The sequence below is a fragment of the Colletotrichum tamarilloi genome (genome assembly GCF_030869305.1).
Source record: "Colletotrichum tamarilloi strain Tom-12 chromosome Unknown Scaffold_41.1, whole genome shotgun sequence".
NCBI lineage: Eukaryota > Fungi > Ascomycota > Sordariomycetes > Glomerellales > Glomerellaceae > Colletotrichum > Colletotrichum tamarilloi.
Window position 1 is genome coordinate 44422 of NW_026849424.1, and position 13359 is coordinate 57780.

The window sequence follows — 13359 nt, forward strand, 5'->3', positions numbered from 1 at the left end:
AGATTCTTCTGAGTTTTCCGGCAGGAAGGCGTGGCTGTGCGACTGCATTCCTGCACGTTGACTGGTCAGATGAAAAGAACAGACAACTTGAAGTCCAGGTGGGCAAGGAGCAGGGCAAAACGGCGTGTCGTGTCTGTGGGCGGAAAGAGTGGGATGTCCTGGCCAGTCAAGCTCTGTCCGCGGGCTGGAAAGGCGGGCGGGAACGAGAAAGTACCTGCCCACTCTGCCCTCAGTGTCGCACTGTGAAAAAAGGTACGTTCCTCGAGAGGGTGGGGAATTACGACGGACAGGGGGCTGGTCCCGGCAGAAGGGTGAGGTTCAAGTGCAAGCCTGCAGCCCGCCGTCATTGAGTTTTGACTGGCAGTGACAGTGCCAGACTTCTGTGCCAGACAGCCAGATTCAAGGCGAGAAAACTCCCGTCACCTTCCACTCCAACTTCAAGGCTCAGACCTCCGACCTGCCACCTGCACCCTACAGGGGCTATGTCGAATTGGCAGGCCAAGGAAGGGGGGCGATGAACGTCCAATGTCATTGGATGCGAATTGCCTTTTGGGGGGCACGGCTCCACCATACTGCGTAGAGGAACGTCAAACACCGCCCTCACTCGCCCACTCATTCACTCACTCACTTCACTGTGCACTCTTCACTTCACTCGCAGTCTCACTCCTTACCCTGAAGCTACGCGTACAGATACAGGTGCTGCTACTATTCATAGCCCAGGTATGAGTGTCTCTTCATTTCTATCTACTGTGTGTTCATTCGGCCCTCACTTTGGTATCCCCGACCTACACAGTACCTTAGAGATTACTTCACTCGTCCAGCGAGGAGCCATTTTGTTCAGATGCCAGGCCTCTCTACAAAGTAATCGGCTCTGGAGTCGCATTGTATTCCTATGTCATAGGGCACCCAGCCACTTTCAAAACGAAAGTTGTAGGTCACTTCACGCGTCGCCATGGGTTGGTACTTTCACTTTCAATCCTAGCAAATATGGCAATCTGGATTCTGGAAGCCTGAAAGAACCGCACCTCCTTATCCATAATAGTACTACGCAGGATCGTTATCTGTCGACCGTTCCGTTCCTTGGCAGCTGGATGCTGACTCCATGAGGCACTCCATCAAACACGTCTCCATCGGATTATCAATCCATCTCTTTCCCTCAATACTTTTTTGATTGAATCTTGTCTTTCCCTTTCGATTGGTTGTGGACAAATGTCTCAACGAGGGAGAACGGGCTGGGTCTGTCACGGGAAAGGGGCAACCGATCCGCGCAACAGGGGACGCTACTGCGTGCTGCGTACCTGGATCTTTGGCCTGCCTTCCAGAGCAAGGCCGGGCGTTCCGGTACTTGCTGCTAGGTAATTAACAGCCAGGGCAGGGGTCGACTCAAGTGTGTCAAGGTCCTGTCCTGTCCAGATCACAACCGAGATCCATGGGGATTGGGTGAGTGTTCATCTCGTCGCAGCTACGTCTGACCTCTCAAACCTGTATTCCTTCAGTTCTCGCACCGCCGCCTCGCCAAAAAGGGAATTGGTTTTTCCAGCTCAGCAAAATGCTGCTCGTCAAGTCCGCTGTCAGACTGGTGGACTGGACGTTCTGCCTCCCTCTCGGCCCGTCGCGGTTGCCGTTAACGCCGTATACATCTCGAAATGCTCGATACGAGTTGGACGCGTACATCGTCCATGAGCTAGCGAGGATAATAAGGATTAGGTGGCAATCCTAGGGCATTATCGACCGCCCAGAGCATCTTGTTCCCGAGATCCCGTCAACGGTCAAACTCGTCTCGCTCCGCACCATATCATTCTCCCCATGAACCCGACCTCAGATCATCTTTCCCGAGATTGGTTCAAGCCAGACCAAAGCAGTGGAAGCATGGTTCTCAACTTCTCCGACAAGATATCCACTTCAGCCCATGGGCCTTGCGGACTTTCCCTTCGACCGTCAACTCATCTGCCATTACTTCTGTCACAGATGTGCAGCTGCCGCATTATCTGCAACCCTCGTGCGTTTTCCGAGCCACGACGGTTGTCCCCGTCAGCCGGCCTCAGCCAAGGCTCTGGAAGGCTGAAGGACAAGCAAGTTGAGCAATAGGTACGAATACACACACAGACTTTTGCAGATGGTTGTGGGTGGGCAGCCGAGATCGCCGTCTCAGTAACTGCAGCTGCGCCTCGGTGGGCTTGTCCTGCTGGGTACTTCGGTACTGCAACACCATCCGCGGACCAGCTCTAGGAAGCAAGAAGAACATCTGGGTTTCTTCTCTCGCATACGGATAGAGTTGATTAGGCCGCTCGCTTTGACCTTCGGACTGAGCGAGCTGTCAGCTGCAGCTCGCAAGCAGAGACAGAGGTGGACTTCAGCACACTCTGACCTCTTGCAGTAGAGATCGGATTGATCGCAGGTTGGACTTATAGTCTGTGAGGTATCGGATATGCCGCTCGACAGCAAGTACAGACAAAGTTTGGTGACGTGAGTTGACTGCGGCAGTTTGCCCAAAGCGACTGGTACCAAACAGACATCTCAGTTGCTGCTATGTATCTGCGCTATATCGTGAACAACACGAGAAGCGTTGTGTCTCTACTGGTACACGAGCCTTGTCAACCCTCCAGAGTCGATAGCTCGTAATAATGCCGGCTGCACTTCGTGTCTGTTGGCTGCCAAGTGGCCTCACGCCGACAAAGGATGCATTGGGTTTGCCACCGCTGCACCATCGAACTGGAAGCATACCAATACGCAGACAGACGTACGAATCCCGAGTACCTGCGGCCAACACATTGCCTGCATCCTGCCTTAGTGTGACCCCACAATGATCTATCTTGGGATGCTCACTCTTCGCACTGTCTCAACGTACACAGTAGAGAAGATTGTCGTGTTGGCTGATTCTCAGGCCCTGGAAACGCGTCGGTTTAGTGACCTACACTTTAGCAGGCGGCCCGACAGCAGATCAGCACCGCTAGGAAAAGATCAACAACCGTCAACAGCAAATGGCTGAATTGGATAACAACAATGCCATGTTAAACTCGGGACGATCAATGGTCGAAATCCCTCGACTCGGGCGCTATGGCCCGTGGCAATTGCCAGTTGCGCATGGCACCCGTATCTGTACTCCGTCACACGAACTACTCAAAACCTGCTTCACGGTCACCCCAGAAGGAACGCGACTTGAGTAGAGTACATGCCCTGTGCTTGAGGTATATAAGATGGTATAATGCTACCTTACAGGCACATGGTGGCATGGTGGTGCAGTGGAATGACGACAGTTGTGCCGAGTGCGAAATTTGCCCCAGGGGAAAGGCGATGAACGATTTGTCGATTTGGATGCACAAAGTCGAGAATCAAGACCCATAGCTTGCGCTTGGTGGTCCACTATTTATTTCAAGAACGGCCTCCTCTGTCAAGAATCCAGATGTCCTCCCTCACTTCATGGATCTTTGTGCATGGTTCTGCCTCCTTTGAATGGCAGCGGAATGGACGCAAGGGAGTTTTCTGTATAAATCACAGCCTCGAAAACCCTCAGAGGCCAACGCGATAGCACGAAATCACGAAGGAGATTATAACGGTGAAGAGCACAATGCTCTCACCATCCGTGCATGCATCCATTGAGATTGGAGCCATCCGGAAGATTTGAGCCTGGCACCTGGTTATGCCTGGGTTTTGGGACAAGAAACCTGGAGGGGGCCGCGAGGGCGGAGGCGGGAGAGTGGGGGCAAAAGGTACGTGGGAAAGAGGCTGGCGGGGGTGCTAATCAAAGCCGAAAAGGAGGCCTGCAGCGTGCACACCTCTAAGGTTGGATTCATGGATAGAAAAAAAAGATGCACCCACGCTAAAGCGCCTAGCGATAACGAATGGGTGGGAAATCCAACCTGAATTGGACGCGGGCGCGATGTGGATGTGTTGTTCGGATGCAGGTACCGGCTTTGTAACGAGTCAATCAGAGACTTGGAAAGATACCACCATGGCAATCGGCAGTGGGCACTAAGGCACGCTTCCATTGAACAACTCACCGAGCAAAGAAGATTCAAACAATGTGGAAGGCGCAGTGCTGTTCTTGGCGCCGGGCTCTCGCAACTGCCTTTTGCCCGCCCCTCCTTTCTTGCCTGAATGTCTTCTCCGATTCGTATACACAATTATTCGTCCAAAGTACCTATGCATACGCATATACGGATATGAGTATCTTCGATTTTTGAATCAAATGTTTTTGCACGGTCCGCGATGATGTTGTCATACACACGTCCCTCAACCCACTTGGTTGGAGAAGAAGAAAAAAAAAAGACACCAAACTGAAGTGACTGGACCGCAGTCTAGCCAAATTGGATTAGCACAGGTAGGTGCCGCTCCATGCCATAGCATTTTCCGGGCATGCCTAGCGAATCGACTTTTGCCCTTTGCGAACGATAGCGCAGCATACCAAAATGTTAAGCTATCCATTTTCTACCATGCAAGAATCCACTGCAAAGCCGGATTCCGAGTTTGCACAACGATCTCGATCGGAGGGGCGTCCGTCCGCCGTCTACACCTCCAGTCCTTCACCAAGTCTTTTTCCACACATCGTGACATCCTAATATCATAAGCTGCTGGGCTATAACGATCCGGCAGAGTGTGCTTTCGGGCTGCCTCCGAAATTACCACCTGTTCGTACCTGACGTCACTCCAACTAGCTAATGGCAAATGGCAAATCGTGCATGCTAGTCTTTCTCGAAGAATTGGTATTGTTCGTTCAGTCTGTTACCTGTCTTGCGGCAGATGGACCTCGCTATGTGCATTTTGAACCGTGGTAGAGATGGGTGCCCCGTACAGAAAGCCCGCTGCCACGGGGTTGTAGCAAGACCCGGGCATCTTCCATCCGGTCCTGAAGCAGATCCAACTCTCAAATTATTATTGCATATCTACGGATATCGATTCCTTGTGAATCTCAACCACCTCATACTTGGCGGTCAACAGCATTTGCGTCAGCGTCAGCGTCAGCATCGCCGCCCAGAATGGGCTACGGTTTCAAGCTAGATCCCTCTCCAACTCGTCAAGTTCCCGCCGGTGCTGGGTGGCTTTCGTGGCGCAGCGCACAACGGTTCGGTGGCATCGGTGCTCTCCACAAAAAAAAAAAAAAAAAAAAAAAAAAAAAAAGCCAGAATTTCTTTTCAGCAACGGGCTTCCAGGGGTTCCTTTCTTTGTCGAAATGTTCCGCCGCCGCGAACAGGGGCCAGATAAGACACCAAGTCCACAAAATCCGTCTGTTTCTTGTTCTTTGTCTCGCGATGCTGGTACAGTGCCGTTGTTGCGACTGTCAGCATATAGCTGGCGTTGGGACACCTTACCGTATGGACGATTTGTTTTTGTTCTTGCAGAGTCTTGATGCGGCAATTGGAAATCAGATTGTTTAACAATTACTCTGTAAGTTAGCAAGGGCAGAACTTTGGGCTTGAGTCTGTTCTCTTTGTGCCATGCTCCGTACTCCGTACCGCGCGGCCTTCTTCTCCACGGGCAGCATACTACGGTATCAGGCCAAAGTTTAACCCCCTTGTCAGGTACCGGTGGGGATGGCCCGTGCCTGCCTTCCATGGGCAATTCGACCAATCAGAAGCCACTATTCTAGCATAGGCCTACTAATTAGCCTAGCCTAACTTTTTTATTAATTATAAATTCTTCCTCCTATATACTACCTACTTACCTATTTACCTTATTTTAATAAATTATTATAAATATAGTATGGCTAATAAGTAGTATAATAAAGTACTTTATTAAGGCTAACTATTAGTAAATTCGTATATTATATATTAATATAAAATTTATATAAGTTTAAATAATTAAATTAACTAAATTTATAAAAGACTAGGTCCGTATAGCTATAAGGGCCTCGTTAATAATAATTATATTACGTTTTAGTTACTTACGGGTTATAACTTTATAATAAAAAGAGGCCCTCGTTAAGTACGTTATTTTTTTTAAAAACGACTACTAAGCTTCTTTTTTACTATTTTTAATTATACTCTTTTTTTCTTAATTCGGTACTTATATAATACGAGTAGCCCTATATTAGCTCGGGTTTTATTATTATATTACTTATTATAAACCCCCTATATCCGAGGCTAACTAAATTAAGTATTTTACTTAGGCCTAAGAGTACTTTTATTAAACTATTAAAGACTAATAAAAGGTCTTATAAATAAACAAAATATAAGTTATAAGTAGTTATTATTATAAGCTTTATATTACCTACTATTATAATAAAAAATAGGACCTAACGTATATTATTAAGAAGTATTAATATAAGTAGGGTTAAATATTCTAAGGATATTTCTCTAAAAATTAGAAAGGACTAGGTATTTTTTAAAAAAAGGATTAGGGTAGTATACGTATTAATATTTATTAAAAATATACTATACTAATTATTAATAATTAAATTTACCTCTATTAATAAATATATAATAATAACTTTATTTTAATATAAGACGGCGCCTTAGTATATAATATAAAATTAACTTAATAAGAGCTTAATAATTATAGCGTTTATTTAATATTCTAGTTACTTTTTTTACTTAACTTTAACCTTATTAAAACGTATTAAAATTAAATAAAAGATTATATATAAGAGCTTATAAGTATATAAAAAAACCCCTTATATAACGTATTATAATAATAAATTAAAAAGGCCTAGGATACTTTTTTAAAGGACTTCTTATATTTATTATTAAGTATAATACCCGTACGTTATCAAGTAGTAATTAATACTAATAGAATATATATTAAATACTAATTTAGTTATAAAAATTAATTAAGATTTAATAATTATTAATTATGTTAGCTATTTAGTACTAACGATTTGACTAGTGCGTTAACCCTTGTCTGTGGATCGGTACCGAGCTAGGGGATTAAACTTACCCCTATAGACCAAGTATCTCTCCCCATTTCCTTTCTCTCCTTGTCTACTTGTACGAAGACCTTATGACGGCGTGGCATCTAGACTCCTGAAGACCATGCGTAGGCCTTTCGGCAAGAGTATGATAGTCTCGGGACGCTGGCGACTCTCCATTGACGGGAGCGGGTCTCATCTTGTTTTCCTGAACAATGCGCGCTTCCATATGGCTGGGTCCCCTCCGTACCACACAGTAATAATTGGTACTTTGTCTTTTGGGGCAGAGGGATCAAATTTCCGTGCGTGCCGATTGCCTGCTCAGATACGGTCCGGTGTTTTGACACACAGCATTCCCCGTCCCTGATCGGCCACTGCATTACAGGACATCCTATCGGCGGTCGCATCTTATCACTGTCCTTGGTAGAACGTAGATCTACCTCATGGCCACCGACCTGTGAGACGCGCCTCTCTCGTGACAATGGCTAGCAAAGGTCGGTGTACTCAAGGTCTCTCTCCTTTCTTGGTAATGGTCCCTGATGGACATCTCTGTAACGTCTTCTGTTGTTCCGTGCAGGGCTGTGCAGTCGGATTCTTGAATGCATTAGAGCTTCAGCTTTGCAGGGGTACCTGGGGCCTGCCACTCCCAGGACTAGCCTCTCGAACGGCCGCCATTCTTGGTCCGAACCGTGATCTGAAAGCTCCTTGCTTCTCCAGACTTTAGAGTCCTGACAGTTGATGCTCTAACGGGAGGCTTTGCGCTTGGAGACCTTCAGAAGACGTGAAATTCGAGGCACAGCTTCAGTGTCAGTGATTCTTAATTCCCAGCCAGAGCTTACTCGAATCCCGATTCATGCTTTGCCATACCTTATACCCGATAGGTATTTAAACAGTACTCATTATGCAGTGCTATAACGTGTCTGTATGCCTTCGCTCGTAAGTCACGTGCTGTGTGGCCTTCCACCAGCCCGGTTGGGCAATCTTCCAGAATGACCATTCCACTTCCAGCAGGCGGTTGCCCCTCGCAACGAAGAGACATGCACCGATCTACCTTACAAGACGGCTCTGCAACACTTTCGTGCAATGTCAAGCCACACCCAAGCTCAAAGTACCGGAATTGGAGAGAGGATCTGACTTACAGCTACAATCGGCAATCACACCGACACCATGACTGGATATGTCGACTTTGCCTCGTCTAGTGAGGACGAGTTCCCCGACCTAGATGCCGTCCTGCAAAGGAGTAAACAATTCCGCCGACCTACCAAAGCACCTGCTCAAACAACGACCAATAGCATTGATAGCGACGACGATGCTTCACCCTCGAGACAGCTCGAAGAAGAAGCTCTTCAGTGGAATGCATCAAACTCGAAAGATTCGGATGCCGGGAAATCAACGGTCAAGGCTGCGCCGCCGACTGTGCGACGCCGGAAGCTTGGTGTAAGGGTAGACAACGCCTTATTGAGGCCATTCGGAACTTTTTCGAGAAATGAGGGACAGAATCTATTCGATATTCCTATCAAATCCAAGGAGGTGCCTCGTGTAGGAGTGAGGGAGCTGCGCGTCAGAAGCCGAGACGTGACGCCGACGGGGAACCTATCATCAAAGTCAGACGATGAATCAGACGGCAGCACCAACGAGCAAACTGAAATTACCGAGGCCGACATTTCTGAATTCTTTGGTGATTCTGCATCAGAGTTCGAGGACGATGGGACTCCGACACTCTTTGGGCACGACTCTACGGCTTCGAGAGCTCGTGGTCCAGTATCGGGTCGCAGTCAGGAGACAGCCGCGCCGAGACAGAAGGAGCGCCAGCCAGTCACAAAACCTGCACCAGAAATCGACTTCCCAGACTCCAGGCCTAGCAGACCTCAAAAGACCACCAAAGCGAAGGAACGAAGCACCGGAAGTGTGCCCGGGAGGGAAACAACACGGCCACAATCAACGATCGTTGACCTCACTGACGATATGGCAGATGCTCTTCGTCGGCTAGATATGTAAGAGCCACCTCGTAAGTGGTATTGTTGCCTTGCTAACATGAAAATGCAGCACAGCCGAGCCACCAAAGAAGCAAGGCAGGGCTAGAAAAGATGATGCTCCGCCAAAAACTCCGCCATTGACACCGCCAAGGCCATCCACCAAATCACTGATATCCCCTAAGAAGCTCCCAGGTATTCCAAAGACACCCCATGGGCCTGGTATGGATATGTTCTGGAGTCAGGAGTTCGTGGATGAGTGGAACGAGGAGCACTCGCCCAAGAAACTAATATTGCCTCCGGCCCAAAGGAGTCCGGCGAAAAGTCCCAAAAAAGCGAAAGAACAGAAGACAAATACGGCCAACCGGAAAGAAAGCAAGAAGGCGTTCGAGCAGAGAAAACACGACATCGCCCAGACATTCCTCCAAGAACTTGACGATACCATCACCCAGGGCAAATTGCAGTCCCTAGCCGAGTCTACAGGAGGAGTCAAGATCCAGTGGTCGGCCAAACTCAACACCACAGCGGGAAGAGCGAACTGGAGGCGCGAAACCGTCCGTACCAAGAACGCCGACGGGTCAGAGAAATCGGTCACGCACAAGCATCATGCTTCCATTGAGCTCGCGGAGAAGGTGATTGATGACGAAAATCGTCTCCTCAACGTCGTTGCACACGAGTTTTGCCATCTGGCCAACTTCATGGTCAACGGCATCACTGGTAACCCGCACGGCAAAGAATTCAAGATCTGGGCGGTCAAGTGCTCACAGCGGTTCGGGGATCGTGGCATCGAGGTGACGACGAAGCACTCGTACGAGATCGATTTCAAGTACATGTGGGAATGCACCGAATGCGGGCTCGAGTACAAGCGCCACTCCAAGAGCATCAACCCCGAACGCCATCGGTGTGGCTCCTGCAAGGCGCAGCTGAAGCAGACGAAACCGACACCAAGAGCCGCCGGGAAGCCGTCCGAGTATCAGCAGTTCTTCAAGGAGCAGATGAAAGTGGTGAAGAAGGAGCACCCTGGTAGCCAGCAGAAGGAGGTAATGAAGATCATTGCAGAACGGTGGGCAAAGCGAGGTGGCAGTGCCCGGGCAACCCCCGATTCGGAGGCGGATGTGAACAAGGTTGGCTCTCAGCTGGTAGATTTGACGTTGTAGGAGGACATGAGGAATTGGCGTTGGAATCAAGCAGAGTCGACAGAGTTAATCGCCCATTGCTTCATGATTGATCACCAAATCTTATGGTTTTTCCAATTCTTATCCAGTGGCGCAGAACACCATCATCATAAGCATTGACAATGTCATCATCAATAAAGGGGAACCCGTCTGAGTTCATCGAGTGACAGGGAAGCAAGCACATGGTTACTGTTTAGGGCCAGCTTACTGATGTGTATCTGATATGCTACACAGTTGCTCAAGCGGCTTGATATACGAATTCCCCGCTCGACACCTTCCTTTTCGTTATCTCTGCCGCAACTACCGTCAATGTTCTTCTTTCGCCGATGGCAAATACTCTCTAGGTATAGTACAAGGAACAGACTTTGGGCGTAGTAGCTAGCATAGACGAAGTACGAGACCGCCCAGGTGGAGCGTGACAAGGCTACTTACCTTGGGATGACCTCACATTGAGCAGATGACCTACGCAGCTGGCACCCGCAAGTTCAGCACCAACTTGCGGTCGCTAGTGGCGACATAACTGCCGAGGAGGGAAGAATCTATGAACTAGACTTCAATCCAATAGAGTATATGTACTCCCACTGGCCAAATGCCCTATTTGCAAGGAGATTGGAGAGAGCCTCAAAGAGCGGCCCAGAAAAGTTCTTAAGCAGTGCATGTGGCCGGGAAGTAGACGACCATAGAGGGGAGGATGACCGTAAAGCGGATGATCATGTAGTGTTCTACACATTGTCGAATGTAGGAGGTTTCAAACTAGACCATCACTTCTCGTGTTGCTCTATCTATATGCACAAGAGCGCTACGACGATATTTGCGCAACGTCAATGGTGTCATTAATCATGATGAACTTATCACGATCGACTTTGGCGAAGTCCCAACCGCAAGGTGATTTCTAATCAACGGGGATGTTTTTCCAGAGCTCAGGTTACGTCAATTTTGCCAGTCAAGTAAGGCTACAGGTTTTCAAGTTGAACTTCCATCTACGGCGATTTTCGGTAGTTCTCCAAGAACTTTTCACATTTCTGGTATCACGCACCGGCTCCATCATGGGCTAGATAATCGTTGCCAAGGTCTATAAGACGACGCCGTTATTTTCCCCCTTGCTGAACAAGACACAACTCAAATGCTGGGTTTCGAACGTCTTTGTCAACGCAAGGCGGATTGAATTATCCGAAACGAAGGTGACAACTGTCATCTAGTATGGTGGAGGTAATCTTGCACGAAATGGTGATCACTGTTCGACTTCTTGTGCTCGTGTAGCTCCGTCGATATACCAGGGACCAGTACGATAGTTGTAGCTCGTCGACCCAGCTGTCGTAATATGTGTACACGTAGCTCAGCAACAGGTCATCAAAAAATAACCCTCTCGTTATCCAACATTTGTTTACATCCACAGAGGCAGTGACCCAAAAGATCATGACATAGGGAGAGTTCATAAATATATACATTCACAAATCTGATGTTGTTTTCTTGACATCATAATTCTCAGCATAGAACAACTCAACTAGTGACACCTAAAGAACCCAAGAGATGGCGTGGCTTTCATTTCGTTTCATCGTCAAGTTTCGCCGCCTGTCATTCCCGCCGTGTTCACGTAACCCGACGGTGGAAGGAAACTACCCAAATCTGTCAACTGCTTTTTCACGCGGTGTGCACCTCCTCGTAATTCACATCTTCGATCCGTCTTCCACTTTGGGGATATCCATATTCCGTCTTCCATTTTATCTCATCGAATCCCTTTTCACTCCTTCTCTCTTTCTGCCTCTCAAACCTCCTGGAACAAAGACCAGTCCTTCACCTTGAAGGTCTCCCAAATACGCGCAGCATACTCAACAGCGTCGCCAATCAGCTTTCCCTGCTTGCCGAGCTCCAAATCGACATCGGCCTCGTCGTACTCGCCCTTGATATGCGGCACGTTAATCGTGACCAAGATATCCGTCGACTCCTTCTCAAGGCGTACGAGGGTAAGAATGATGGCCGTGAAATCGGGCGCCGACGACGACGACGAACGGGACGACTTGCTCGCGTGCGGGGTCTGCGTCGCGATGAGGGTGTAGGCGGGAATGTCGGAGCTGAGGCGCGAGAAGGAGGTCTCGGTCGTGTTCCAGACCTTGACGGTGTCGACGTCCTCGCCGACGAGATCCTCGAGGTGCGTCGTCAGGGCGCGGCCGTCGATCTCGGGACTCGAGCCCGCGGGGCCGACGCGCTCCGTGATGTCGAAGATGATGCTCGTGAAACCGTCCGAGTCGATCCAGACTTCTTGGTTGTCGGGTACCTCGCGGAGTTTGCTGTGGTTTTTGGGAAAGGGGTTGTTAGTCTACTGCATATATGTATAGGGTATGGCGGGTGACTGGGAGCTTGGAAGAGAGTGACAAGAGGAAGACGAGGGACGTGAGAAAGGGAGGGGACCAACCTGACGTCGGCGAACTTGTCGGGCAAGTCGCTGACTAGAGCGCCGCCGTAGAGAGGGGTGCTTTTGTATCGGGTCATGGTGTTTGCTTCAGGTGATGGGTGCGTTTGCAGATGATTGCTTCGATAGAATGACCTGCCCTCTTCTCGTAAAACGGGGCTTCCTTCGTAGGTGCTGCTGTAATAGAGATACACGGGCTGGCGCAACAGGTGCGATCGATGTGCTCAAGGTATAGTTTGTAAGGTAGCCTGACGAAGCTTGTAAGGCGGGAATCAATGAGGACGCGGGACGGGCTGGGTATCACAAGAAGGTTACTGCAACAAGAATGTCACTCCAGGAAGAGCAACGGCGTTCTGGTCTGACTGCCCGCCTTATGTTGGCTGGCTGCCTTGCTTCCAGGTGCCGAGCAAAAGACTCGGCCAGGGCTGTTCAGTCACTCCAAGGTGGGGTTACGTCGGCTTGGGTAGAAAAAAAGGACCTGGCGTTTGCGCAGCAGAAGGAGGGGTATGACGACGATGGTGCCAGGGATCAGGTCTCCAGATGCGCCAGGTAGGTCACCCGTGCAGCAGCCCGGCAGTAGCCCAGCAGCTCCTTCAGCAACTTCACGCCGTGCGCTGCGCTCGCTGTGTTGGTCGGGCGCTGTCTTCTAACCCTCAAGACCTCGCGCGCGGCTTGACAGGTTGATGCGCAATTCAATTGTAGCATGACAAAAAAGGCACTGCAAGCTGCAATATCCGTCGCAGAGAAAAAGCGACAACTGGATCCTGTCGAGCAAGACATTCAGAACTCAAAAAACAAAATTTCGAACCTGGGTACTCCAGATGAGGGTGTGCCAAAGATTGGTGGAATGGAGTCTGTTGGGCCATCCAACGGTCACATCTGGTAAAAGGCAAGAGGTGAGTTCGATAGGAGGTCCCACTCCGAATTTTTGGAGGTGAATTGCTCTTCAAGTACCTT

At 49.0% G+C, this 13359-nt stretch overlaps 2 protein-coding genes across 2 annotated transcripts; one reads left to right on the forward strand and one right to left on the reverse strand.

Moving 5' to 3' along the window:
• Nucleotides 1-8011: 8011 nt before the first annotated feature.
• Nucleotides 8012-9974, forward strand: CTAM01_09788 (uncharacterized protein; the record flags this gene model as incomplete). The annotated part of the gene is made up of 2 exons (XM_060525804.1): nt 8012-8838; nt 8891-9974. The coding sequence occupies 2 exons, from the start codon at nt 8012-8014 to the stop codon at nt 9972-9974; spliced, it is 1911 nt and encodes a 636-aa protein (XP_060379490.1).
• A 1783-nt stretch (nt 9975-11757) lies between these two features.
• CTAM01_09789 (ran-interacting Mog1 protein) lies at nt 11758-12482 on the reverse strand (the record flags this gene model as incomplete). The annotated part of the gene is made up of 2 exons (XM_060525805.1): nt 11758-12280; nt 12406-12482. 2 exons carry the CDS (start codon nt 12480-12482, stop codon nt 11758-11760), a joined length of 600 nt encoding a protein of 199 aa, XP_060379491.1.
• Nucleotides 12483-13359: the final 877 nt, after the last annotated feature.